At 40.7% G+C, this 27,263-nt stretch overlaps 2 protein-coding genes across 2 annotated transcripts; one reads left to right on the top strand and one right to left on the bottom strand.

The window, feature by feature from the left end:
* The first annotated feature begins 1,095 nt into the window (after positions 1–1,095).
* atxn10 (ataxin 10) lies at positions 1,096–13,320 on the top strand. Its single transcript, XM_085250758.1, has 11 exons — positions 1,096–1,237; positions 1,794–1,985; positions 2,302–2,387; positions 2,925–3,021; positions 3,127–3,291; positions 3,389–3,469; positions 3,698–3,854; positions 4,024–4,141; positions 4,366–4,547; positions 8,543–8,606; positions 11,376–13,320. The coding sequence occupies exons 1-11, from the start codon at positions 1,107–1,109 to the stop codon at positions 11,558–11,560; spliced, it is 1,458 nt and encodes a 485-aa protein (XP_085106884.1). The 5' UTR covers positions 1,096–1,106; the 3' UTR covers positions 11,561–13,320.
* Positions 13,258–25,906, bottom strand: wnt7ba (wingless-type MMTV integration site family, member 7Ba). The gene is made up of 4 exons (XM_085250760.1): positions 25,441–25,906; positions 24,090–24,316; positions 18,839–19,110; positions 13,258–15,938 (listed from the first exon to the last, which is right to left on the bottom strand). Exons 1-4 carry the CDS (start codon positions 25,521–25,523, stop codon positions 15,459–15,461), a joined length of 1,062 nt encoding a protein of 353 aa, XP_085106886.1. The 5' UTR covers positions 25,524–25,906; the 3' UTR covers positions 13,258–15,458.
* Positions 25,907–27,263: the final 1,357 nt, after the last annotated feature.

The following is a 27,263-nucleotide window of genomic DNA, read 5'->3' as shown; positions in this document are numbered from 1 at the left end:
TTTTCCGAGAGAGCTAGATCGTCTGCCACAGCAGACTAAACCAGCCGCCGTCTAGTTAACATTACTGAGGTTTCTAGAATGGCTGAACCCTGATAGGATGTCCTGTTTTTCCTGTAACTCAACTCTTCAGATTCCCCGATCATGCCACAGCATTTCCAGTTTGTGAGGATATTTCCAGTTATTCCACTTGAAAAATGAATAATGGGAATTCTATAAAGGGAATGTTTGCTTCTTTCATTGCCTCATTTTAAGGCTGACAAATTGCTTGAGGTGGATGCTTCCTACCATCCGTAATCAACTCTTCTCAGCAGCGAGCTGCTTTTCACCACTGCTGTGCTGTTCCAGGCCAGTGGAAATACAAGGGAGAACCATAATGGATCTGTAATCTAAAATTTGCCACTCTACATGGAAATCACAAAGGCTTGTTTTGCGGCTTTGCAGCTGCAGTTGCAGTAGCTGTTCTATAAACTATCTGGGTTGAATGGATTGACATTTGAACTTTTCAAATGTTGGTTGTGGTGAATGGATTTGAGATGTGAATGCAGCTGCATCCTATAGCAATTTTAGGGAGGTTATAATGGGTACAAAATTAGACTAGTGTAAATAGAGTTTGGTCTCTCTATTTAAAAAAAACAAACAAATTTAGTTAGTTTTCCAAGAAAACAAAATAATTGCAGTTAGTTTTACATTTAAGTCTATGTTTTATTTGTTTTATTTTAGTCAACTAAAATGTTATTTCATATGTATTTTTAGTTTGTACCTTTTTTTAGTTAACTAAAATAACCTTGGTCTCCAGAAGCTTGATGGCTCTCATCAGTTCTATTTTTACTTCTGTCTTTCTCAGTGCTAAGTGCTTAATCAAATCATTACAGTGAAACACAGAATAGTTAAGTCATTTTTACCCACAGTTTTATCCAAAAACACATGAAAATTCATTCTGTAGAGTCTATTTGCAGTCACAGCCTTCATTACACAGCAGTCTAGGAGACTCTTCTTCAACAAGAAAACAGCAGCACATGCTCAGTCCCCGCCCCATACTGATTTGAACCAATAATGTCTTAAAGAGTTTTCCGGACGTCCCGCCCACAAGCGTGAAACAGGCAAACATGGCAGCTTCCACCGACATCATTTTGGGGACCTCAGCGTCCATCGCTGGCATTTTAAATGAAAAACACGGACCTGAACACTTGCAGACTTTAAAAACATTTACAGCTGCGCTGCGGGATGTCGAATACAGGTGAGGTCTGGGTAATTTATTTATGTTTTATACGGAAATGGGCCGTATCAGTGCGGTCCGGCTAAGCTAGCAGTAACTTGAAAATACCCAACTGTCAACTACGCACAGCCAAATATAACGGCACGCCCGGTTTCTGAACTCAGACCTAATAATTGTCGCTGCAGCATAAAAAAACAAAACTAACACATATCAGCAGTATAGCTTCAGTACGTGGTTTTGCACTAAAAGCACATTTTTAAGCATTACTGGCATTGTTTTTCCTGTGCAGAAGCTAACTCTGCTTATTAAAATTTAACGGCCTGTGCACGTGACATTATGCTCCCTTCTGTAGAATTTGTAGCACAGGAGTATCCCGCACATTTGGATTCAAATTGTGAACTTCATTTTTATTTTTTTCTTAATGGAAAAAAGACAGTGTTTCACGCAAGATCCAGCTAATGTAGTGCAAATACCGCGTTATTAACTACATCTGTGTTTTATATCTGGTGGTCTCCCAGTGAGAGTACTGCAAATGAAATGAATATTGTGTATTTGTTCACCTGTTTGTCGTTGTCAGAGATGCTGTGGAGGAGAAGACATTCTCCACTCTTGTGAAGGTCCTGACCAGACTTTGTGAAGAGCTGCAGGCTGCCGGCTTGGACAGTGAGGATGTGCAGACCTTTACCCTGCAGCTCCAGCTGACCGCAGAGTGCTTCAGAGCTCAGAGGAACTCCTGTGTCCAGAGTATACGTAACCAGAGTCTGCTCAGGTATCCCCGACATCACAAAGCAGCATGAGGGGGATCTTTCAGTAAATACAAATTAATTAAGTAAACAATGGTCATAGAGTTTAGTGACTGATTTATTTGGAAACTCTGCTAAAAATCCTTCTTGAGCATTTTTCCTGCTAAAATTTGGCAGTTTATGTTTAAGGAACCTGTACAATTATATCTTTGCAATTGCAGGATTTGTTGAAGTGCTATTTTTGCAGTTTATTATAATATTATGTCAAAGTTTGTTAGATTATTGGGCACCTCCTTTCTTAAGACAAAGAAACACTTGACATAATGTGTCTTTGTCAACTAGGGAACTTGGTTTCATTGATGTATCCCTCAAACTCCTGAGATTTTTATCTACTGTAAATATGGAGATTCCAGATACCATCTTCGAACGTAAGTCTAAAATTCAGCTACTGATGCTTAAGGTACAGTACTTATGTGTTTTTCCTTTGTCCCTTTCAAAGCCAACTAAATTGTTTTGAAGTGAGCTATAGAGGTTGTTAGAGATGGAAGTAGATTGTGCTGTTTTTGTCTTGTGGTGCTCAAATTGTAAAAGAAATTATGACTTTGACTAGTCAAAAAAATATTATGCCTTTTGTGTAGGCAGTTTCATATAAGAACTATTTTCTGTCAACAGTCTACATCCGCCTACCAGAAGAAGTGTGCATCCAGCTAATATTACAACTCAGGTTAGGGGAGGATGTCATTAATGTTTACATCCTGTCACGATGTCACTATCAAGAGCTGTTTTTCTTTTTTCTTTTTTTAGGGTTCTTTGAGTTTTACAAGAAACCGTTCTGTCAAGTTCTTTTGTATTCAAGAGTAGGCAAAAAACTTTAACAGTCTAGAGGGACATAAAAGCAATACACCATGGAGGAAAATGAATGTTGAATGTTTTTTCTTATTTTTGATCGGTTTTCTGTGGCTCAGCTCTTCGCTGTGGCATCCAGTTTCTTGGTAACTTGGCTGTTGGTAACCAGTTGTGCAAAGATGACATTTGGATGATAAGCTTCCCAGACCTTTTCCTGTAAGTTCTGTGTGCCAAAATCTCACCCTCATCTTTTTGTTTGACTCCAAAATCACATGCAAATTCTATATTGGTAATTCTGTCAACCCGAACGTATCCAAACAGGCAGCTGCTTAGCACTGACGATGAGAAGACCGTGAACTACACCTCGATGGTAATCCACACATGCCTGGATGAGGCCAAGGTGGAAGATTTGTCCAAGCCACAGAACATTGAGCTGGCTCTCAGGGTGATGGAGCTCTGCAGGACTCAGCCTGAGCTGGACTGGACGTAAGTGCATCATCATGGTACTAACTTGAAAACTGTTGTTATGCATTAAGGGCGTATTTAAGTGCTACTTTCCCTTTGCTATTTATTGATTTTTCAGAGTGCTGATTGCAACACAGCATTTCCTGAAGTCTTCATCGCTGGTGGAGAACATGTACTCTGAAATGTCTCACCATGATAGGTACTTCATTTTTGTTGTTTGGACAAAAACATGAACAATTCATTCAAACAGAATTGTAAAAATAAAGATATGGTTAAATGTATGCTACAACACCTTTCAACCTATTATTATTTTAGTTTGTTTGGTTTTTGCACTGCAGAGAATTGATGCACAGAATAGTGGTAAAAACAGCTAATATTTAAATAAAAACTATAGATGCTTCATATAGATGTACATTTTGTTTTTCAGAGTTACTTTATTAGAGCTACTTTTAGCCCAGCTAAGAGAGGAGGGCTCAGAAGACTGTGGCATCCCTCCCAGTGTGGCTCATTTCCTGGCCACTTCCTTCCAGAAAGGTTGTGGTGCTGTGCTCACACTTGCTACGGGTTCTGCGTCCAGTGATGAGGTACAGATCATAAATTCAACACAATTTCCGCGGGTTTTTCACCCTGGGTTTGTTAGTCTTACCCTGTGTGAAATGAATTAACCTATGTTTCAGTCATTTTGACTCAGTATTGTGTCTCAAAAGATTCTTACTCTGTGGACTGCCCCCCGTTTGTTGCAATCCCCTGCAGGTCCTGCAGGAGGCACTAACAGTGATTAGTCTGCTGGATGTGCTGTGTGAGATGACCTCAGACCACAAGCAGTTCATGTTCCTACAGGATCATCCAGACCTTCTAGTAACTACTGTTGGTAAATGAAAAACAGCCATTAAGTCAACAACCGAGCAACAGCAGACATTAAACAGCCCGCAAAGTCCAAATGCTGGAAAGTTTGAGGTTTATCATTTAATCTGTTTCTTAAAGGAGAAAAGCAGAATCTCATTTGTCAAAATCAGCTATAATCTGAATAGCTTTATGCTGCTTCTCAGAAGGTGTTCTGCTTTTCCTGTTGTCTGTCACAAACTGTCCATGCAGAGCTCCTGGAGCAGGTACACGCCACTGGGAAGGCCAGTAAGAATATTTTCAGTGCTGCTCAGAACTTCTCCTTCAGTGGAGATGGAGACTCTTCTTCTTATTCTCCTGTCATCAGCTTTAAGGCACATCTCATCAGGCTCATTGGAAACCTCTGCCACAGCAATACCAACAACCAGAACAAGGTTTGGACAAATGAATGAGTGCAGGGATGGAAGTTTGTGGTGGTACTTGATAACAACTGTGACGAAGAGTGAATGAAAATTTTGCTGTAAGCCATAATTTCCAGATCAGAGGTAGCTCAATGTGCTGAGTCATATTTCCACTTGTCCTCTGTCTTTCCTTGACCTAAAAATCTTACTTCTGCACCTCAGAGTCCTTCATATGCTGCCATTTTAAATATGTTGAGAATTTACATACAGTATTTCATGATTATCCTATTCGTGGGACATAAAGAGAACTTTATGTCTGTCTACCTATCTGTCAGAGACAGACACAGAGTCTTGTACTTAAATCTGTCACATCTGAAGCGTTTCTTTAAGTAAAACTTCAAAATAGCTGCCCAAATAAGTACCCGGAGGCATTTTGAAATAACTGTTAGGTGGGGAAATCTGCTCAAGCACTTTAGCTATTTTTTTCTATCTATCTAGTAGGGGAGAGGAAAAATCTATGCAGTATGGTATCACAATATTTTCCTTGCCATTATTGTCAATAGAGGTACAGCAAAAAATCAGTATTTTATTAAATAATACTGTGAGGATACTTCGTAAAAGATGGCTTATCTCATGCACCATCTTCATGAGATAAATGTTAGCTGAGCAAACAACGCTACCTTCTAATTCAGAGCAAGCTAATGACTCAGTCACAGTAAAAATAGGACAGCAACCATCTTGCATCTACAAAAACATAGCTGGCTGACTGATGATTGTATTGACTTTTTTCATATTGTACTAAATGGCTGCGCAGAGCTTAACAGTCATGACCACTTTTGGTCACAAGGTGATTGCACAGGTCGCCTGATAGGAAGCTGTTCTGCAAACGGTTGCAGTCTGACTTGGAATGACTGCAGTCACTCTCTGAGAGATTATTTTAAATAATTGCTGTTTAATTTATAAATGCAGGAAGACTACCAACACACTACTATGAGTCTGAATGAGCACAATTTGAGGGGACTTGACTCAGCTGAGTGGTTGCATTCTGGTTATATTCCTGTAGAACAGGAAGGTTGCTGAGAGCAAATGTGATACTTAAATGTTTTTTTTTGTCTATGCAGACTGCAACAGACAGCACTATGTGCCTATTTATTACAGATAATTGCTGTATTGTCAGAAATGGGTTACATGTAATTGCTTGCTTGACACCATGTAATTGTAAAGTGACAGGAGACTGACTCTGTCCGGCAGCATGGATGGCAGGTTTCGGTGACAGTGTTTGTGTGCTTGAATATCTCATTTTGCACTAAAAAAATAACTGAAGTGAGATAACTTTTGTCAGTATCTTTTTATCCGAAAAGAAAGTTAACTTTAGGACATCATTTTCGGCTACAAAAAAATAAATCACAAAATATGTTATTGCAACACTCAGCATATTGCAAAATGTAAAACATCATATTGTCATGATATCTTATCACGTGGTGCCTGTTGATTCCTACCTGTACGTGCTAGCTGTGAAAGATGAGCAGCGGTAAGGTTTTATACGTGGGAATATGGATATTCTCATCATTAGTAAATGTCGGTGCTTATATGCTTCTCTTCCTTGTCTCTCTCCCATCCTCAGTAGGAGGAGGTAAGACACAAGGACGAGTCAAGTGAAGGAAGCGGGGAGACACATTAGCATATTGAAAATTGCCCAAAGCCTCTTTGGTTAGTTTTATAATATGTACTGATAGTTCTGTCAGGAAATTATGGTTTAGAACAATTATCGAATTTAGAAAAGGAAAATATTTACAAACCCTAAAATTTAAATGTTTTTCTTTGCTTACATTTATTCTAGCCTGCTGGTCTGCCCTTCTAATGCGATCCTTGGTCTCCTAGCATTTAAACAAATACCCTTAATCAGTCCAACACAGTTGGAGGGTCAAAAGTGTAAATGTGACTGCGAGGTTTGGGAGGCCGACCTGAATTAGTTTGCTTTGTTTGACCTCTCCACTAAATGATCATGCTCAGAGGCAGGTTTTAGTAAATGGGCTGCTGCATGCAACCTCAAACCAAATCTCCCGAGGAGTGCAAACGAGTGCAAAGTCTAATTGAGCGAGAGGCTGTGGGTTCTTTCAACACAACTCGGTTTTCCGCTCAAATGTGAAACATTAGCTTCTTGTTTATTTTAGAAATCTTATCAGTTTTTCTCAATTGACATCTTTCAGCATGCAGCTATCAGCGTAAAGCACAGATGGGTAATAAAGCAGACAGTATCAACATCACTTTGTAGACTCGGTTGTACTTAATAGGAACAGATTTGTGGAATGCTTGTGGGATGGCCACCCTCAGTTGGCCCCTGTATAATATTTATGGATGCTGATCTGTGGTCTGTCAGTGGTCAGAAATCACCACGTATCTGTTTTCACCCAGATTTCTTCCAGTAAACCAAATGTCGTTCTGTTCACCTTTGGGAGAGATTGTAATTTAAGATGTGCATGCAAAGCGAGGAACTGCTTGTGCCGGACTGAAAGTCAGGGTCCAGCTGCTTGTTATTCATCCCTTTTATGAGTTTAAATATAATTTCAGTAACTTCAGACAATGATTCCTAAAGTGGAAAACGCAGACCTGCGTGCTCTGTGTTTCTTTGACAGTGTAAATGACATTTCCATTTTCTGTAACTCAGCACTTTGTCTTGTTCTGTTGCTCCAGTGTGTTTGGAGAGTAACCGCAACGGCGTGCGGAGGGCATCAGAAAGCAAATACAACAATTAAGCCTATAGAATGAGATGATAAAGAACAGATTGTCCTGTTGTGGTGATCTTAGACTAACCCACAACCACACTGCTTTGTTTGCATGGATGTGAGGCTCTGCTAAGGGCATCTCTGTACTGTTCCTTTGTCTGCTGTTTCTTAACTCGAATCGTGAACCTCGATAAACGTCTCACAAATTCTTTCAGTAAATCTTGGATATAAAGTATCTGTTGTTTAAGTAAGTTTATACAGATTTATTTCCTCCTGAAAAAGAGATATAAAGTAACTAGAGACTGTACAGCAAGACCTTTTGCTATAGTTTTGTTCACTTAATAAGTCATCTCATTAAGAGTATCTGGTTTTATTCTTGCATAAACAATAGACAGTTTGTGGTCTTGATATGTAAATGTTTTTACTTCAGTAGATGCTGAGTACTGATCCAATACCAGTGTTAAATTAAAAATAATGTGTTATTCAAGTTGGTCCAGTTGACATACCTGAAGTATGAGTGGTACTGGTTGATTTTTCAAGAACAAAATTGATGTGCTGAGCTGTAGTAGCTGCAGTGACAGGGATGGACAAGACTGGGAAAGAGTACATCAGAGGGACAGTTCAAAGTTAGAGACACAAGGCTGAGCTGGTTTGGACATGTGCAGAGGAGGGACAGTGGATATATTTCATTAAAGATATTGACGATGGAGCTGCCAGCCTGGAGAAAAAGAGGAAGACCAGAGAGAGACGATTCATGGACGTAATGAAGGCGGATCCACAGAGAGGTCTGGTTTAAAAAGAGGATGCTGAGGATAGTTTGAGATGGAGGTGGATGGAGCAGCCAAAATCATTTTGTATCAAGCTATATCAGGCTCTATTTTTTCCTGATTTTGGAAAGTAGAATTTGGGAATAAATGACCTCCAAGGATAAATATACTAAATTGGCATTTGATGATTTATTTACACTGGTCTCATATTGGTTCAATGTGAGAGTCATCAGGCAGCTGCTTACTGCTGTCATTTATAGTTGTGCTAGTTTTGCCTCATTCAGCTCTCAGTTTCACTGCGAGTACACCTGCTGAGCCGACAGGTGAAGTGATGATAATGAATCAAGTAGTCAACAACGCCTCACGTTACGTTACAGTAATATGTTACCATTAAAGTTGAACAAACAACAGTGAAAACAAGCAAAAGAAATTGGGTAATTAATTCTAATTCATTAGAAGGTAACACTGTGAAATTAGCTGGGGACCTGGCAGCTGAGTTACTCTATATTTGATATCATTTTCTTATATCCCATAGGTGCGAGAACTTGAAGGCATCCCCCTCATCTTGGATAACTGCAACATTGACAGCAACAATCCTTGTATCCTTTCTGTGAAGTATAAATATGAAGCTGTGGTAATGTAGCCATATTTCATGTTTATTTAAATCATTCTTCATATTTAAGCAAAAAGTTTGTGGGCTCTTTTGCAATTAAGCTTTGTATATTTGTACAGTAAAGGTAGTGGGCTTGCCTGCACAACTTTGCATTGAGCTTTAATTGTTGCAGCGTGTACTGGCTGGCAAGGAAAGAGTGCCGAAATGTGAAGAGAGTTATGTTGCTGTTAGGGGTGGGTTTTTATAATCGATTCATCGATTAAAATCGATTCTGGCTTGGATAACGTAAAATCGATTCATTAAAATCCTGAATCGATTCTTTAATATAAATTTATTTTGCCCAAAATGCCAGAATCTCAGGTGACATCTCACAAAATTTTAAGAACCACCAAACAGTTAAGACAGTAAATGAGAGCAGGAACACGGATTCTGCACATAGACTTAAACACACAGCGCGACCCGCGGATCAGAATCAGTTAGTTGTCGCCTTTCTCACGGTCGGGGCTGAAAGCCGACAGCTCGCTGATTCTGATCTGTCGGCAGGTCCGCGCTTTGTGTTCACGCCCTTTATAAGCCGATTCTAAAGCTGTTAGTTTGATCTCTCTCCAAACAATATTGACCGAACCAGCAGCAAAAGAAGATCCAAACGCTTCACATAAACATCGTCATGAATTCACTCTGACTTTTACTGTTTTGCTTCCACCACGATGCACAGCTCTCTCTCTCTCTCTCCCTCTCTCTCTCTCTCTGTACTTCAAGAACAGTTTCCCTTTCTTCATTATTCGCTTGCTTGTTACGCACAAGTCTACTGTTGTTTACAGCGCTGTCGGCTGCTGTTTTTTTCCCTTTTACATTCTTCCGAAAAGAAAACCTCATTTCTGCTGTTCAATACTGAACAAATTTAAACTTTTTAAGATTATTCAAAATGCAAAACGCTTAGCCGTGTCTCTAATAAAACCGCTGTAACGTCAGAGGTGATGTTCATATGTTGATTAATGGTTTTCTTTCGTTTTTGATGTACTGCAGAATATTTTTATAAAATCCCAGGCCAGGAAAATCGCCTTCATGTTTTTCTGTGTTTTATCTTCAGCTACTTTGACACAAAGGCATCTGCTGTGACGCTTACACCTGTGATAAAGTCTTGCGTGTGTCAGCTTCCTTTTTATTGATACAAAAATATGTAAATGTACTGATCTGAATTATAATATTTCTGACTGTCAAAATTTCCCAGATTTAAATCGAATCGAATTAAATCGAATCATGGATCGAATCGATTCGGGACCTTGTGAATCGGAATTGAATCGATTCTAGAAATCAGTGACGATACCCAGCCCTAGTTGCTGTGCTTGCAGATGGTTGACAGTATCATGTGATGGGTTGCAGTTGGTGTTAAAATGGCTAATTCAACATGCAAATTTTGTTTTGTAAACTTTAAATCCAGTTTAATACACAACCAAAGTAAAATGCTAAACTTTCTTCTTCTATCCAGTGGAGTTACACTTTATTGGGCTTGATTCAATTAGCTGATGGGTACCAGCAGACCTTGGAAGAAAGAAAATAAACAGTTGGTACACTGCGGAGCTCCAGTTTTCACTTATTTATTGCACTAAAAGAAAGTGACGCTTCCAGCACCGCATTCATCAGACCCACAAACCCTGACTTTAAACTGGAGGGAGCTCACACATAATGTATCTTTGTCACAACTTTTTGACAGTCTTTGAGAAAACGCATATGTCTTCAGGTCATTGATTTTGTTCCCATGTTTATCTTTCATGTCTGCTTACCAACACATCCACACACACAGAACCACAACCCAGTCTATCTACCATTACATCCAAAATGTAGTTATCTAGAAAAAAAAGTGTGTATGGGGTGACCTGAAATGCAAAGTATACACAACCTGTCTGCAAACCCGTTTGTTTGTTAGGCTGTCTTTGAAGTCAATGACCCAGGGAAAATAAAAACTGCTCATGAGTTGAAAGAGCTTGATCTATTTTCCAGGTTTTGTTGGTATTGTATTTTCTTTCTATAACAAATCATTTCCTAGATCCATCTTGCATGACATCTACTACCTTGTAGCGCGATGCAAAGTTGTTGTTGTTGTTTTTTTTGGCTTTTTTTGGGAGGGGGGGGGGGGATGCAAACTCACCGGCTTTTATGTACAAATATACAAAACTTAATTCCAAAAGAGACTGAATAAGACCACAAATTTTGATTTAAATTGATGCAGCAGTGTTAAATGGATGCTTGTTTTTAGGCAATAGTAATGTGTTTTGTTTTGTTGCTCACTTTTAATCTGTTCAAAATCATCCATAGTTCTCATAAACTTGGCTGTGGTGTAACCCCTCAGTTTGTCCTTTGTCTGAAATGAGTAGTTTCAGCTATTCATCTCTCTTTAAACCTGGTTTCTTCTCATTGGCTGCCCCTTGGAAACACAAGGTTTGAAGAGCAGGTGGGTGGGGCTGCTTTTAGCCTTACTGTATTATGGAGATCCCCTCTCTATGAGAAAGCCAGAAACTGATTCCCAAGCTTTTGTCTAACAAGGATTGCTTCCACATATGCTGACTGTATTATTTGTAACGTTTCCCATCTTTAATATGAAGATCTACCTCTGAAGCTGTATAAATATGAGGAGAAAATAAGGAAATAATAAGTCATTGAAAAATATGTTTAAAAATAAAAGATGGAACAGCTGCATGTTCCACTCTCTAAAGCAGAAACTTTGACATTGTTGTCCTTAACCGGGCATCTCTAGTCATCAGCCAGTGGGCAATCTTCACCATCAGGAACCTCCTGGAGCACAACTCGGAGAACCAGAAACTGATTGCCACTTTGGAACGCTGCGGCACAGCTGACTACTCCGCGCTCAGGGAGTTGGGTTTCCTGGTGGAAGAGCGAGATGGAACCTTGCTGCTCAAACCTGTGAGGAAAGACTCCTAAAAAAACATCTGTGAGGAGAAAGAAGGTCCTCAACCCATAAACAGGTTTCCATGTAAAGTAGAAGGGAATACATGAAATGTGTACGCTAATGGGTGAACATGCAGCTTGTGTTAAAAGCCTCATGAATGTTACCAAGTACATAAGCAGCTTCTTCAGGTTATAGGCCTGCTTAGTATTAGACAAATATTATCTGCGCCTGCCCAGGATAGCTAACAGTCACACTGCTGCCCACACAATAATCAAAAAAGTGCGATCAGAAAAGTATGTATTATGCTCTATAACGTACTTTTCTACCTCAGTAATGCTGGTACTCAAGCCTAAACTATTATGTAAACAAAAGATCTGTGGTATAGAAGCAGAGGTCAGGATGCCAGGAGCTCTGGCTTTGTCTTGATCCGAGTCTGGGAAATGAGTTTGTTAGTGGCGAGCTCATGCTGGTAACTTTTGGCAGGGCTGATGCTTTGCGGTTTAATCCAAAGACAAAGAGCACTGCAGTATCCTGGCTTTTTGCTTTTCACAGACACAGATGATACCAGCAGGGGTTTGGGTTTAATCCCAGGCCCATAGTGACTTCTGCAGTAACCATGAAACAGAGAATGACCAAAACATGATGTAATCTACCCCCTCCCTGCCTTACCTAATTAAATGGAGGCATCTTGGTCATGATATGAAGACCTTGTTCAAGTATTTCCAATATCCACTTATCTACACAGATATGGTATTCACGATATTATAAGCTAAGGCGATTTAAGGGGGAAATGCAGTAATACAAATGCATGTGTCATTATTTAAAAACAAGGCCCAGTGTGTTTACCGTGTTTTTGCTTGCCTTTCCAATTATTCTTGTTTTAGGATTATAACAGTATTAGTTAAATACTTAACATAGTTTTGTGAATTTCACCCTAATCTTCTATTTCTATCCATTAATGATTAAAACTAAGTCATTAGAGAGATCATGGCATGCAGGATGAGTTCTAACCATTCTAGAATAACACCAACTTACACTTCACAATACTTTGAGCAATCTATTATTTATTATACCAGACTCCGGAGACTTTTCCGGGAATATTTCATCAATATTGTATTTCCTGTTTAGCTGTAGCCATGTTTGGTCTGCTGACCTGTGATAGCAATTCTACATCAGTAGGCAGTAGATAAAAACATACTGGAATTGTGCATCTGCAGAGCGAGTGAGAGGAATCGGACCATAAGCATTAGTTTGCAGAATGACATCCCTCCTGCTGCTGGGTAAGCTGAACGGTCCTGACAACTCAACAAAGCAGCGCTTTATGCGCCTGCCAACACCCTGCTCCACCCTGTTTGCTCTGCACCTGATTTTTTAATGACAAAATGTGTTGAAACAATTGGTCGGACTCTCCTCTCGATCCGCCAACATAGTGAAGGGAGCTTATGGGGTTCCGGTCCCCAGGATTTCAGACGGCTAACAAAACAGCTGTTAGTCGCACTTGACTGAATGGCTGCAATGCTTTTCAGCCTCACAGGAAAGAGCCTGTGCAAGTCAGCCTGGCTGAATGAGGTGGCATGGCTGCAGCCATGTGGTCATCTCCTAACACATTAGTACCACATTGGTCAAGGTCATGATTTCTTGTTTCCCATGTCAGCATTTTACACCACAGGCCTCTACTATAATGTACTTGTGCCTTCTGGTTGGGGTTTCAAAGCTTCATTTTCTTTGGGTCGTACTATGAGGTTATGAATAATGAGTTTAATGCATAATAAAGGACTGCGTGTATCAAAGAGCTCTTTGTTTTTATTGAAATATTGTTGGCCTTTTGTGACACAAAACAAAAAAGCTAGAGGTGCCTTAGAAATTTTATTGGTAAAAAAAAAGAATGAAATACAACTGTCAATGTTTGTGTTGCAGACTCTAATTTTGCAACAAAACAAATAAAATACAGATTTAGTTAAATTTCTTTAAGTTATAGCTATGCTTTTAGGAAACTGTTAACCAAAAGCACCATCAAGACAAATACAAAATACTTGCACTTTCTTTTACACTACCCATGTACTGTCTATAAGCACCTTCCATGTACCTTTTTATTTTTATTTTTTTATAGGGGACCTATTATGCTTGTTTTCCAGCTGCATATTATAATACTTGGACTCTAGAGTAGCTTTGAGTGATTCACAGTTCAAAATAATCATCATTTATCTTGTATTCATCCATTTCCTTTAATAAAACCCTCTCATTAAGTCAACTTTCTTCTGATTGGATGCCAATTTACAATGCCATTTACAAATACAAGATTTGTCCCTTAGATGACCATATTAGGATGCCCCCTCTCAGTGAATACTACACAGAGTCGAAGTTGGAAAAACACACTAAAACTAAGTGTTTAGTGCAGTCTGAAGCAGGATTTCAGGCTTCATTAATTGAAAACCTTTCCATGTTTAATATGAGCACCCACCATTGTAGCATTATATATGTGATAGAAAACAAGGAAAAGCACAATAGGTCCACTTTAGTGGTTTCCACTTGCCTTTGCATTACTTTGATTTGACAACTAACTATTAGAGCCCACTCTGAGTTATGAAGGATCATGTGAAGATAGACGATCTGGTCAACTTTTGATAAAACATGTAGAATATTTACAGTTTAGGAACCTTGAAGAAAAACAAAAATTCCAAATAACTTAAAGCTTTTCAATCTGTATACAATGATGTCAGAAAGCACTCCTAAATAGTGACTTTCTTTCCACCTTAAATGACATAAAGTGCCACGTTCCTCATATAAAAATATACTCTTCAAAATGTTTTGTAAGTTATATAAAGCCTAAATAAACATTTCTGAATACATTAAGGGTTCTGTCCAAAAATAGCTTTGAGGCCTTTGATCCTCACATACCCTCTTCCGTGTGGTTGGGGTACATGCCATCCACCCAGGCAGGCCTAAACCGCGCTGGAAGGCCTTGTGTAAGCACAGACCATGAATGTGGAATTCCACGTCTCTGCCGTTCATGGGAATGCTGGATGTATCTGAACCTGATTGCACCTCTATAGAGTTCCAATGAGGCTTACATGGTTTTCACAGAAGTCAAGAGCCTTCCAAAAACAAAACAGTGAACACAGTCAAGACGAGGTGCCGTTCAAACTGACAAGTACGGTGTTTAAAAGTACTTCATGTGTATTTTTCTGCCTCTTTGGTTCTTGGCATAGGAAAGCATCGGCGGTGAGTGTATGTCCATGACCCAACAGCTCCCCAAAGTAACCAATGTCTCATGACATAAAAAAAGAAAACATAACCACGTGAGTGCAAAAAAAGAGAATAAAGCACTAGTAAGTTGCCCTTTATGGGAGGAAAAAATGGAAAAAGATCATTTTTGCTGTTTAGTTGCTGTAATTGAGCTTCCATATGACAAAACCATTGTGGCCCGCATGAATTAGAGAGAGGAAAAAAAATGCCAGAGCACGTGAATTTGCTAACCATCCTCTAAGTGTGAAAAATATTTTGACATAAATAATTCATTTTCAGTGTTCAAACTGAGTACAGTGTAGAGCTGAACGCATTCCGCTGCAATCTTACTTCATAGTATTTCCAGTTAGCGTGTTCCAGACGTTTTCCAAGATCCAACAGTCGCCTTTCTCTTCTTCTGTGGAACATCTGTAGGATACGTCACTGATATTATCTTAAAAATCCTTTCACTGTCATGTCACTTTTACTCTAGCATGCAAGCAGTTACGTGTCTTAAATATTTATGTCTGTTGCTCCCAATCAAATTCCACTTTGTTTTCCATTCCAGATGGGATGTCAGAATGTGCAAAATGTAATAAATACCTCCAAAATTCTTCACTTCCAATTCCAGCTTCTCATATTCCCTTCCCTTCGTACCCTTGTCCCTTTTCCCTTCCTTTCTCGGTACCCTGCCTCATTGTTTCCTCACTTGCAAGTAAAAACCTCTGATTTCTCACTGCATGTGTTGCACTTGACGAAACAGCACCAGTGGAACTTGCAGTTGCACTGCCAGACTCGCGTGTAGTGGTGTGTGTTGTGACCCCGACCACAACACATCACGTTACAGCCGTCTGCGAGGCTCGAGGTGCCGTTGCACAGTCTTCCTCTTGTCCCTGTGCTTCCTGTGGCCCTGTCCTCTTCGCAATAGTTGGGAGAGCGCTCCAGGTACACCAGGTCTGTGTCTGTGGGCTTTTGGTAGCCTCGAGCCTGTTTGAGACGCAGGAAGGAGGGTTGGCGAAGCCGCGTGGCTCGAACTGGCTCTACTTGAACTGCATCGCTGTAGCGTTCCTTCAGCAGGTTACCGATCTCTCTGAAATTTGGCAGGGTGATCCAACAGGTCTTAGTAGTACAGGAACCAGATACACCATGACACTTGCACTCTAGCTTCATTCTCTCCTCCAGGATCTGAGCGCACAGAGAGTAGATCTTAGGTTGGTACACATTAATCATGGTGGTTAAAAGCCTAATCAGTAGGATAAGTAACAATTAACAATAAAACTTGGCAAAGAACTTAAGAAAGAGTATTTTGAAAACACAGGTCTTACAATAGAAACTCAATGCAATAAAAATGAATTACACCTGAGATTGCTTACACACAAGAAATCTCATTATCATGAGAACAAACTGAGTAAATCCTTGACTTCCAGTTGGCCTAACTGCCGGAACATCCCCCACTCAAAATAAGTTAAGGGAACATTTGGTCATCAAAGTCAGTTAAACTTCATGGATATAAACTTGCCCATTTAGAAAGCAAAAACCATTCTGATTTAATCTGCTTTAGTGCCAATGAAAGTGACAACAGGTGCACTGGAGAGCCAACAAGACAGTCGCCACAAAGGGAATGGTTTTGTAGGTGCTGGCCACAGACCATTCCTCTCTCCTCATCCCACCTGACTGAATTTTCTTCAGTTTTGGCTACTGCTAGTGTCCTCGGTGGTGCTTGGGGGTGCTGGTATGTAAATCCTAACCCATTCAGGGTTGATCCATCCAAGAAGGGTTGCTGTATTTCCCAGCACACTCTCAACAATGTGGAGGAGATACCAGGAGATGGACCGTTACGCGAGGAGAGCTGGACACGGTTGTGTAAGAACATCAACGCACTAGCAGGTCTGGTATCTGCTCCTTTGTATGAAGAGGTGCAGGAAGTTCACTGCCAGAGCCCTATAACATGAACATGAAAGCTATTTATGCATGTTTTTCTGAGCAAACACTGTCACACTGAGCACATGTGACAGATGCAGAAGAGTATGGAACTGGTGTGGCAAACGTTACGCTGCCTGCAACATCATACTGTATACAGGGATGAGGATAAGGAGACAGCAATGGTCTGTGGGCATCACCTGCAAAACCATTCCCTTTTCGAGGATCGTCTCCACATGTTATCACTTTGATTTTAATCAAAGCAGATAAATTCATTCAAAGTGGTTCATGCTTCATAACTGAAACTTTAACTGATTTTTGTGTTATACTATGATAATGAAGTGTTCCCTTAATTCTTTTTTTTTTAGCAGTGTTGATCCCCCACAGCCCTTTTAATGTTGAAGCTATGGGCTGTCTGTCTGCTTGGCTGCTTTATGGCTTCTTATAGAGTAGAATTGCCAAAGGAATTGAAAAATAGGTTGGAAAAACATGGAGAAAGATCAGTAACCGACTCAAAAGCAGTCAAAACACAGCTGCAGCACTAATCAAGAGTAACAGAGCCAGCCATAGTGCCACTAACCTCCTGAAATATCACCACAGACCATAGTCTGTAGACTAGTTAAAATCTGAGAGGTAACTTTTGAGCCTCTGTTTATCTTATCAGTGAAAGTCAGAGTTTGTGTGACATCTGAGACATTGCGAAAGGACGGTGCACACTCTAAGGATGACTTCCAAAAAAGGTCCTGCTTGCTCTTCCACACAAAAATTGGTTTTAGGAGAGCATTCTTTGGTCAGATGAAGCCAGATACATTTATTTGCCTTAGATAGGTTCCAATGTGTTTGGCGCAAACTCGTCCGGGACCCCCACACCAGCAGTGAAGCTTCAAGGTGATACGGGGCTGAATGAATGCAAAGGAGGTTGAAGAGATGACATTTATAGATGGGCCATGGCTACCCGTGGAAATCCCAAAATACCGGCTGACAAAATGACTGGCAGAAGACGAATATTCCAGCATGATAATCATCCAAAGCACACAAAAGTTTCTAAAGGAAGGAAAACTCAAAACTATGACCAGGCCAAGTGTATTGCCTGATTGGAATCCAGCAGAACACCAACAGCTGAAAGAAATGTCTCTGAAGAACGGCACAGCATCTCATCAGAAATCTGTGTGACACCGATATTCTTCATGCCAAAACGGATCGAATCTGTTATTAAAAGTTGCTGCTCTGGTTTCCTGTATTTTGAATAGAATCGGCCTGTTTTTAATTTCACATGAGAACAAACACTTGACCATTCAACTTAAAAGTAAGCAGCTAGTACAAGTTCATCATTTTGAATAATTCGACATTTAATTGACGTTGCGCGGGGGTGTACACACTTCTGTGTGTTGCAAATGGTCATTTTAAATTTGCAGGTCCATTGCTTAAAATGCTTAATAGCATTCGCTCAGCCTTCAAGTCTGTCTGTTCTGGTGAGCTGGGTTTTCTGTGGGCACTTCAACTTTCAGCACAGCAACATATAGGCCAACTTTATGTCAAAACCTGGGGAAAATAACTCATACCCCCGAACTGTAGTCTCTAATTAACTTTACCTTTGCTGAGACCACAGAATAGCATGTCAGCCCGAGAAAACTGACCAGAGCCGTTGTGCAACCATGCATGTATAGAGTTACATTGTGGTTTGAGCCAGATTTATATTATATTGCCATACAAATATTTTCAGATGACAAAATTGACAGGTGACTGTTTGCCTTGGTGACCGAGCTGTATTTTGTTTTCGATGCATTTTCAATGTGAGATGACTTAAAGCTCATAATTACATCATGTTGTAACTTGTTTGTCTACAGCTCTGGTCTTAAGAGAAACTCTGTCTTTCCCCTCGTGGTTATCGCATTTTTGGAAGTCCCTCCAGTCGGTTCAGTATTTGTGGTGGCGCAGAAGTGTGGTCTTTGGTGCTGCCGCTGAGAAAGGAGGCGGGGGATAATATCCTCAACTCTGACTTAATGCTTAGTAATTCATTGAATGGGCTGTAGGCCTGTGGCACAGCTCTATTTAGGAGTCGTCCTTACCAACGCTCACGTTTTATGTCACACATCGTTTAATTATTATTTGCTTTATTGTTTAGTTTACAACTGGTCAGATAGAGTTTTGTGATCATGTGTTACCTTTCGCCCGGCCTCATTGTTGTGCAGGTTCATCAGCCTCCGGGCGTTTTTCTTGATCTCGCGGGCGTCCATGAAACGCCGCGAAAACTCCACGCCGTATTTGACATCAGCTGAGCAGCCTCCCCATTTCCAGCCCTCCTCCTGGTCATTGTAGCCCTGCTTGTCCTGGTCACAACCACACTGGCTCAGATTGCCTTGGCTACACGCTGCGGTTACTGCATGGGCAACTCCAGCAGCCGTGATGGCATAAGTGAACGCTGCTTCCCTGCTGCCTGAAGAAATAGAATCATGTTAATATACCGAATCCATTGTTATTCCAATATTAGGTTCATAGAGATGCTGATGGGCGTGAAGGAGGCCATCATTAGTCTGAAAAACCAGACCTATCAGAGAGACAGCAGAAACTTTAGGAGTGGCCAAATCAACAACCTGGTTCACTCTTAAACAGAATATATGCACTGGCCAGTTCAGCAACACCAAAACCAACACAGAAGAAAACTGAAATATATGTTTACATGGTCAAGAAAAACCTCTTCACAACTTCACAACAAAGTCAAGAACAGGTGGACCTGTTGCTGTTGTCAAAGTCTACATTCAAGAGATGCAAAAATCTAAGAATCAGAGTGTTTACACTAAGGTGCAGATTGGTTAGGAAGACCAGATTAGACTTTCCCAAAAAACATCAAAAGAAACCTGCAGAGTTCTGGGAAAGAAATCACTGGACAAATGAAACCAAGATGAATTTGTACCAGAATGATGGGAGGAGAAAAGTATGCAGAAGGAAAGGAACAGCTCATGATCGAAGCGTACCACACTATCTATCAAACATGGTGGAGGCATTGTTATGGTATACTGCAAAAGCAACCCAAGAGTTTCTCCAGGCAAAGAGAATGGTCAAATCAGTCACCTGATCTTAATGTAGTGGAACATACCTTTCAGCTCATGAGGACACATCTGAAGGGATTTTTAACATTTCTACTTGAAAAACTGAATTGAACTGAGCATTGAAAGATTTAACAGAGAACCCTTCAATACTATATTCATTTTTATCAAGGCAGCAACCTGACAAGATGTCAGAAAGACATTATTCTCTGTCTTTCTGACATCTCTTCAAATGCTCTTAGCAAAAAGTGTTGCTATCAGGAAAAAGTTGGGCTTAAAGACAATATAGCATTCAGCATTTCTGGACTGTGGCCCATGTTTGTAAGCTTAAAGGCTTTTGTCTTGACCCATTGAAAGTCACTTCTGATGTACTGATTCCTTGACACTACCAAGTCACTCCTTTTAGCTAATTAGCCCTCTGCTCAATTAGAGGTTATGCAGACCTATGGTAGAATTACCATGAGGTCACCAAACCGCTGAAGATCTATTTTCTCGGGACACCTTAAAGCTTCAAGGATTCCTCCTATTAGGCTTTCAAGGGGTAAAGAGTTAAATCAGGACCTCTCCAAAACTAGCGTTCTTTTTTGAAAAAAAAAAAAAATCATTTGAAAACACATTTTATGTTTTTGGCTTTTAAACTAGGCTGAATATTTGGCATTTGCATATGCATTGCTTGTCTTGTTTTAACTTTTCCTTTTTATTATTATTTTATTCTCTTTTAGCTGTGAAGTCTGTCCTAAGGTCCGTCCAAGTAAAGCTTGGTCACCGTGCAATGCTTTGTAGTGTCCTTCTTCTGTTTTTTTAATGATTTGATTTGACTTGACGTCAAATAACACGCAAGGCAAAAATAAAAGAAAACACTTCTGTGTGGGCAGACAAAAGGCCTTTCAATTTTATGGGGTTACCCCAGCAGCCAAACATTTGTTGCATTTCACGACAAGTTCTCTAGTCCCTCGTTTCCAGCTTTCCGGAAAAGGCAAAAGCCCTCAAAATGTATTGATGTGCAAAGCTGGGTTGCTGCTCTTTGGCTTTAGAGAAAAAAAATATTCACTGCTTTAAGGACATGATTAAATATGAAAGAGAGCAGTGGTGTATAACAGTATTTGTTAATGCCTTCCGTAAATTTACTGTAAGAGGCAAAATAATGAGCCTAAGAGTAAAGGCACAGTTTCATAACTCCATCTTTTCTCCGTAAGCCTTGTTTCATGCTCCATCGCTGATCTGCACAGTTAGTCGGTAACTGTTGAAGCAGTGATCACCATGGTGAAGAAAACACAAGTGACATCTACTGGCTGACTGGAGGAGCTTCTTTTTTCTTTAAAGATCAGCACTCGCAGTTACTTTGCTTAATGTTTTTCATCAATGGGATTTCTCACGCAGCTCAAGTGTCATTCTGTCTCTGTCTTAGGCGGTCCGCATCATTCCAGCAAATGATACCGCTGTGTGTTGCATGTTGAAATAATCTGTGGCCAGGCTCGACTGAGATGTGCCCATTTCCAAGCTTTTTGCGTGTCACCAATTGAACTTCAGAATAAACACGTTGATATTTATGGGGTGGGGGAGGGGGGCAGAAAGGGGATGGATTTATTGGCACAGAAGCTGGTAACAGGATATCCCCGCTCACCAATCAGGATAATGCCGGGCCTCCGTTCTTCTGAGCAGCCCCAGAGTATTAATCCATGGCGTCTCTGGTGGAGGCGATTCTAATGGCGCGCCTCCAACCTGACAAACTCGCTCTCGCAAACCATCAGGCCTGCGGTTCGCTCGTTCCATAACTCAAAACAAACTCTTTAGTCGTCTCTCATCAGGCTGAATCTGCGACCCATTCGGATATATTGTATGGTTGAGTCTTTCTCCAGGCATCAGGCGCATTCAATAGCCAAACAGCCATCTCTTCGCACTGTGATTTGTTTTGATTGTACAGCAGTGCATGTAGGGTTCCATTGTTGCCATCCAGCTGCTGGAGCTGACTTCAATTAGTGGTTTTGCATGAATTTCGCTGGTCTTTCTCAACATTTAATGAGTTCACAGGCTCAGCAGGTCAATCAAATAAAGTGGTGGATGGCACATTGGCCACATGAGAGGGGGCTAAGACCCTAGCTCACATTTCTGTCTTTAAGACTAAAGAAAATGGGTAAGAATCAGGTGACAGATGTGTGTGATTTTACAAGAAATTATTTTACAACCCCCCCTCCCCCCAAAATATCTAGAAAGCTCACACATTTGTTGCAGCCTGCTAACTAGTTTACTTCTTATTAAAATAAAGTCTTTTAATTGTTCCTCATGGAAAGGGCGCGAGGATCAAAGTAAGGTCTAGAGCGTCTCTCTGAGTCTTGTTCACACACCACAAAAGAAAAGAGACATTTCCTCTGACAAAAGAAATAAAGCGATCCAGACGTCTCGTCTGCCCGTCTCCCATGTTGAAGAAAGTGATTGCTCCCAGAGATGCTAGATTAAACGTGCATCCAAACCCACAGCGAGACCGCAACAAAACAGCTCCAACTACAATGTGATTTACATGAGAGGTTCACATTAGGAGCAAACACGCTCCTGTGAGGAATAAAACTGGGAAGAATGAGGACTAAAAGCGGGGAGGTGTGTTCGTGTCTGCGTTTATGCATCGCTTTCAGAGATGGACCTAAAGCGAGGCTTCACAGAGAAAGTCTTTGCCCCATCAACCACGATGCATGGCAAGCAGAGTCGCTTAAATCCCCTTTGGGAATACTAGCAAAGCCGTTAGAGTTGGAGTTTGTTCATTCATTGTTCTCTCGTGTGTGGAGCTCCAAACAGAAATGCCTTCATCAGTGCTCCAACTTTTTCCTCTCAGCGCTGACAAACGTTCAAAGGCAACACTAGAAGAATGAGAAGAGATTCTTGTGGCAAGAAGAATGGCTTCGTCTACGCACTGATGTTCAACTTTCAGTGATGGGAAATCTTGGCTGGGCTTGGTTTGAACAGTCCACCTGTTATCACATCTATCATTTCCACCTGTTGGACCTTATTTAATTTAATCAGACTGTTGTAAAATGTTAGCCAATAAACTTTCTTCTGTCACCTTTTTACTCTCAATAGGTCATATTATATTAAATATTGTCAATCTGTACTTGATACTATGTCAGTATCTCAAACACCCCTGTCTCGTCCTTGAAGCCGTTCAGTCTCAGCCTACTTTTCACATATTCTACAATCTACAAGCAGCAACCTCCATGGTAGAACTGGAAGTGTAAAACACTGCTGTTCCTCTAAAGGCCACTAGGGGCTGACTCCAAAAGATACTCATGGTGAATAAGTCGGAAATTGTGATTTGGAAATTTTTTGTGGAAAACCCCCTCAACTTGGATTTACCATTCAGAAAAGTCGGAGCAGACCAACATACCCTGAGATGGCAGCAATAAACATAAACAGTAGAAAAACGGTAAACTTCTCATCTGTACTACCACTATTCTGTATTTTTGACTCACTAAATAAGCATTTTCAGAGCACTCAGGCTCTATCCATGAATGTGTTTTGTAACACAAAAAAATATATGCATTATGCAGTGTTGCTAGTAATACCTGCATGGCTCTACCTTGCTAAGAACCAAAACAAATGCTGTTTTTCCTGTCTTTTTCTGGAATGTGCTAACTCTGGAGTGATGTCACTCCCAAGTTTTTGACTAGAACGCATACATCAGTCCATACTGACTCGGTTTTGAAATAACCAGCATTAAAGATGAAATTAACAATGTTTAGAGCATGATACGAAACACGGATTAAGTCTCTAAAGCCAATTTTCCTCTTCATAACAACTGTCGGAAAGCAGAATATTTCCTAACTCACCTGTTTGGATCTTTTTAAGACTTAAAATTTGGGACACGGCCTCTTTGATTGAAATGAGCATTGACACACCTCTGCTAAGTTACTGAGCTGAGATTCTTGGTATGTTTGCACTAATGGTGTATACATAATTTCCTTAGGCATTATTAAAGGATTCTGATTCTGGTTATCTTGGGATTAACTGACAAACTATTTTGGCCAGCTGTGATGTCTATCTCATGAAATATTTTTTTGCTTCAGTATTAGAAATTTAAATTCTAGCATATGTTAGTTAGCACAGATTTTGCAGGTTCGTATAGCAGTATATTTTGTGGCTGTAGCTTGCTAACCAAGTATGCTACCATTAGCTGATAACTTATTTATTGACTTGCTTGTCTTTATGTAGTCACCTCTGGCTCAAAAAATCCAACATGGTGCAAGCAGAACAAAAACTTATCTACAATCTTTAGGTAACCATGCAGTGGCTGCCTCCATCTTTTGCATACAGTCTATGTGTCTATGCAGAGAAAAACTGTTAATACTTCTTGTAGAAGCTGACTTTCAACCAGACTGACCTACTCTCAGCTCTTGTCCAAACACGGTCCTCTCTCCCAGGGCTGAGCAGTTCCACCGGCCGTAGCGGAACTGGTACTGACACTCGTTGATGCCCAGCTGGGCACCTTCACCAATGACGATGATGGCATCGGGGCGACTCTGACAGAGGGCTCTCTGACGTGGGGCCAGTCCAGGTATCTTGTTGCAGATGATGTTGGCACCCAGAGCTACCACAGAAGACAACGCCCTAGGCAGAGAGTAATGGGGCTTAGTGAGAGAGAACAATAGAAATTATGGAACTGAAATCTGAGTGAAATCAGAAAGATTTGAATTCTTCCCCCAACTTAAACCTTGCTTGGGTATCAAGATGTTATTGTCAAGAGGAGAAATGGGTACATTTGTCAAGATAACTAAATAAAAACATAAGTCTTATCATGTTTGATTTAATGGACTCTTATATAGACATAAGAAAGTGCCGTATTTAATTAGAAAAACTGGTTTTCAAATTCAGACATTTCTGTCCACCTCTCTTTCTCTATATTATATAAAACATGAACCAGCACAGCTACTTTAAGGCTTCAGAACCTGCCCTTAATATGAATGAGAGGCATGTATGGTGCAGCAATCATTCTCTCTGTGAGGGTCTGGGTCTTTTAATGTTGTAAGAAAAGAGCTCATTACATAGGCCTGGGCCTGTGGGCAAAGCGTGGAGTAATCCAAAAATGAGGCTTTTCCATATGCTGCTTTCCAATTATGGCCCTTGTCTGACGAGGTGCTTCTATGACAAAGTGGTTCTGGTGTAATGTGTAAATCCACGAGGGCAGGTCATCTCATCAGCGGCGCACACACTAGGACGTGCACAAATCTTGCCGATTAAATATTGGCTACATGCATACACTCAAGCGAATTCATTCAATCTTTATGACTCAATATGAGACGGAAAATGACACACGTGGCCATATGTTGAAGGAAAAATCCACAGCTCTTGTTCCTTGGCAGTCTATGATAGGATAAAATGAAATTAACTGTACGTCACAAATCACGCATTTCCTCCCCATGTTTCCCGTATATTGAGGGACTGGATAGTCCAAATTTCATTTTACCTCACTTTCTAAAATAAAATCTCTGCCACACCAGAACGAGATGCAAGCACGAGTCGGATTTCTTCATTTTGCAAAGTCAAATGCTGAGCTAAAAATAATAATCATCATAAAAATAAAAAAAAATCAGCTGTAATAAATAAACACCTGCACTAAAAACAAAACTTCGCTCTCTGTTAGTCCAATTTCCCTGTGCGTAATTGGCTAATTTGCGCACAAGGCACTACTACCTGCTGGAGAAATTACATGTGTTCATTCAGAAGAAACCTACAGGTAGCTACCGCTGGTGAGGATGAGGAAGATCTGTGGGTAGTAGACGGACAGCAGCGCACTGCGAGATGAGATGATGAGCATGGTTGCGCATTGAACACAGCTTGATTTGCTCGCTTGGGTTTAAGAAAAAAAGGGAGAAGAAGAATTGAGAACAAATGTATCCTTTTTTTAGAGTCCACGCAAATGCAGAGCTGTTCGTCTTCTTTAGCTAACGGAGCCGTGGCTGTCGGCGGCTGTTCCCAGCTCCGCTATCCGTGTGTTGTTGGAGATGAGAGTCTGCATCCCTCGGCCGATGTGCGCTCTGCCACCTGGACTGAAAGCGGGCTAGGTGTTAAAGGCGAGAGAGAGAGAGAGGAGAGAGGGTAGGGAGGGGGGAGGCAGATGGGATTCCGGATGTCCGGATGCGTCTCCAAAAGTGAGACTGTTAAAGTATTTGGAGGGGAGAGAGACGGTGGCCTTTTTTTCCCCGGTGCACCAGCCCCCGGGATGAGGCTGCATACCCTGCATCCTTCTGTGTCCCACCCCCTACACACCTCCTACCCACGTCCACGCCTCTCCCACTCTGCTCTCTTTCTCGCGTTTTTTAAAATATATTTTTTAAGGTTTTTTGTTTGTTTTTTTTTGTTTTTTTTGTGGCAGTCAATAGTTAAATGTGTTTCTCGTTATTCCTTTTTGTCCTCATCCCCCCGTTGTGCTCGGACCCGTGACCACCGCAGGGTTACAGTTAAGTCCAGCACATCCAAAACTCAACCAGTAATATTCTTAACTCTGAAAAACAACAATGCCAGTGAATAACTGCATATTTGAATTACCCAAAATTGGTTTCAGTGTTTTAAAAATAATAATCTTCTGAGTTTTTGGCAGTGTATATACATATATATTTTTATTCTTATTTTTTTATTTATTTATTTTTTTGGAATAGCTTTTTAGCGACTGTCTGTGGGTATCACCAAACAAATGGCTTTAATAACCATTACTTGCACTCCCAAAGAGACAACTCTTGGAGTTCCAGTTTCTCTCAGCTGGTTGGTGTTTGCTGAAATGCTTCAGATTTGCAGTGTCTCCGACTCTTCAAGCTTCCAGCTGTGTTGTGGTTGTACCCTCCGACAACACGCCCTCATGTGGTGACATGAAGGAACAATGTCACTCAGCTACATAACCGGTGCCAGAATGCGCAGCAGTTGGTGTTGCATCTGCAGAGTTACAGAGAACTGCTGTAACTGTTTAACAAAAGAGGTTTATAGATTAGTTTTCAGTGTGGGCAAGCAGAAAATAAAGATACTGATTAATCGGGACAATTTTCTGTGTGGTGAATGCATGCAGGAGTGCAAACAAGGGCAAACACTTGTACTTAAAAGTGCTGTGAAAACAAAAGATCTTCACCAGCACTCGGGCTAGACTTTATAGGTCTGTCTTACAGACTGGACGGAGAGGAGGGGAGAGGATAAAGTGCATATTTTCCTGGCTTGCTGACATTTTGCAGGCCGAAATGGAGCCTTTCAAAGATTTACTTGAACTGATGAAATGACCACAAGGAGATAATATTGATAGAAATCGGTTACTGAACAGGGTATCAATCATGTGAACAAAACTAAGTGGAATAATTGAGGGTATTTTTGTGGAAACGAACCGCTTAATTTAAATTCCCTGTGGCAACCGGCGAAAGATAGCAGTGATTCAAATAAAATACCTTTCATTCCTTGGCTCGTGTCAGATGGGCCTGATGGTTGTGCCCACTCAGACTGTATGTGTGTGTGTGTGTGTGTAACTTTAGCTGCAGGCAGATATAATGTAGCTACATGCAGCCTTTCCTGTAAACTG

This window comes from Mchenga conophoros, linkage group LG17 (genome assembly GCF_057382185.1).
Source record: "Mchenga conophoros isolate Kocher_MC1m ecotype Shallow Benthic linkage group LG17, M_conophoros_male_GT1.1, whole genome shotgun sequence".
Taxonomy (NCBI): domain Eukaryota; kingdom Metazoa; phylum Chordata; class Actinopteri; order Cichliformes; family Cichlidae; genus Mchenga; species Mchenga conophoros.
The sequence above is the reverse complement of the archived record's forward strand: the minus strand, read 5'-3'. Positions and strand labels throughout refer to the sequence as shown.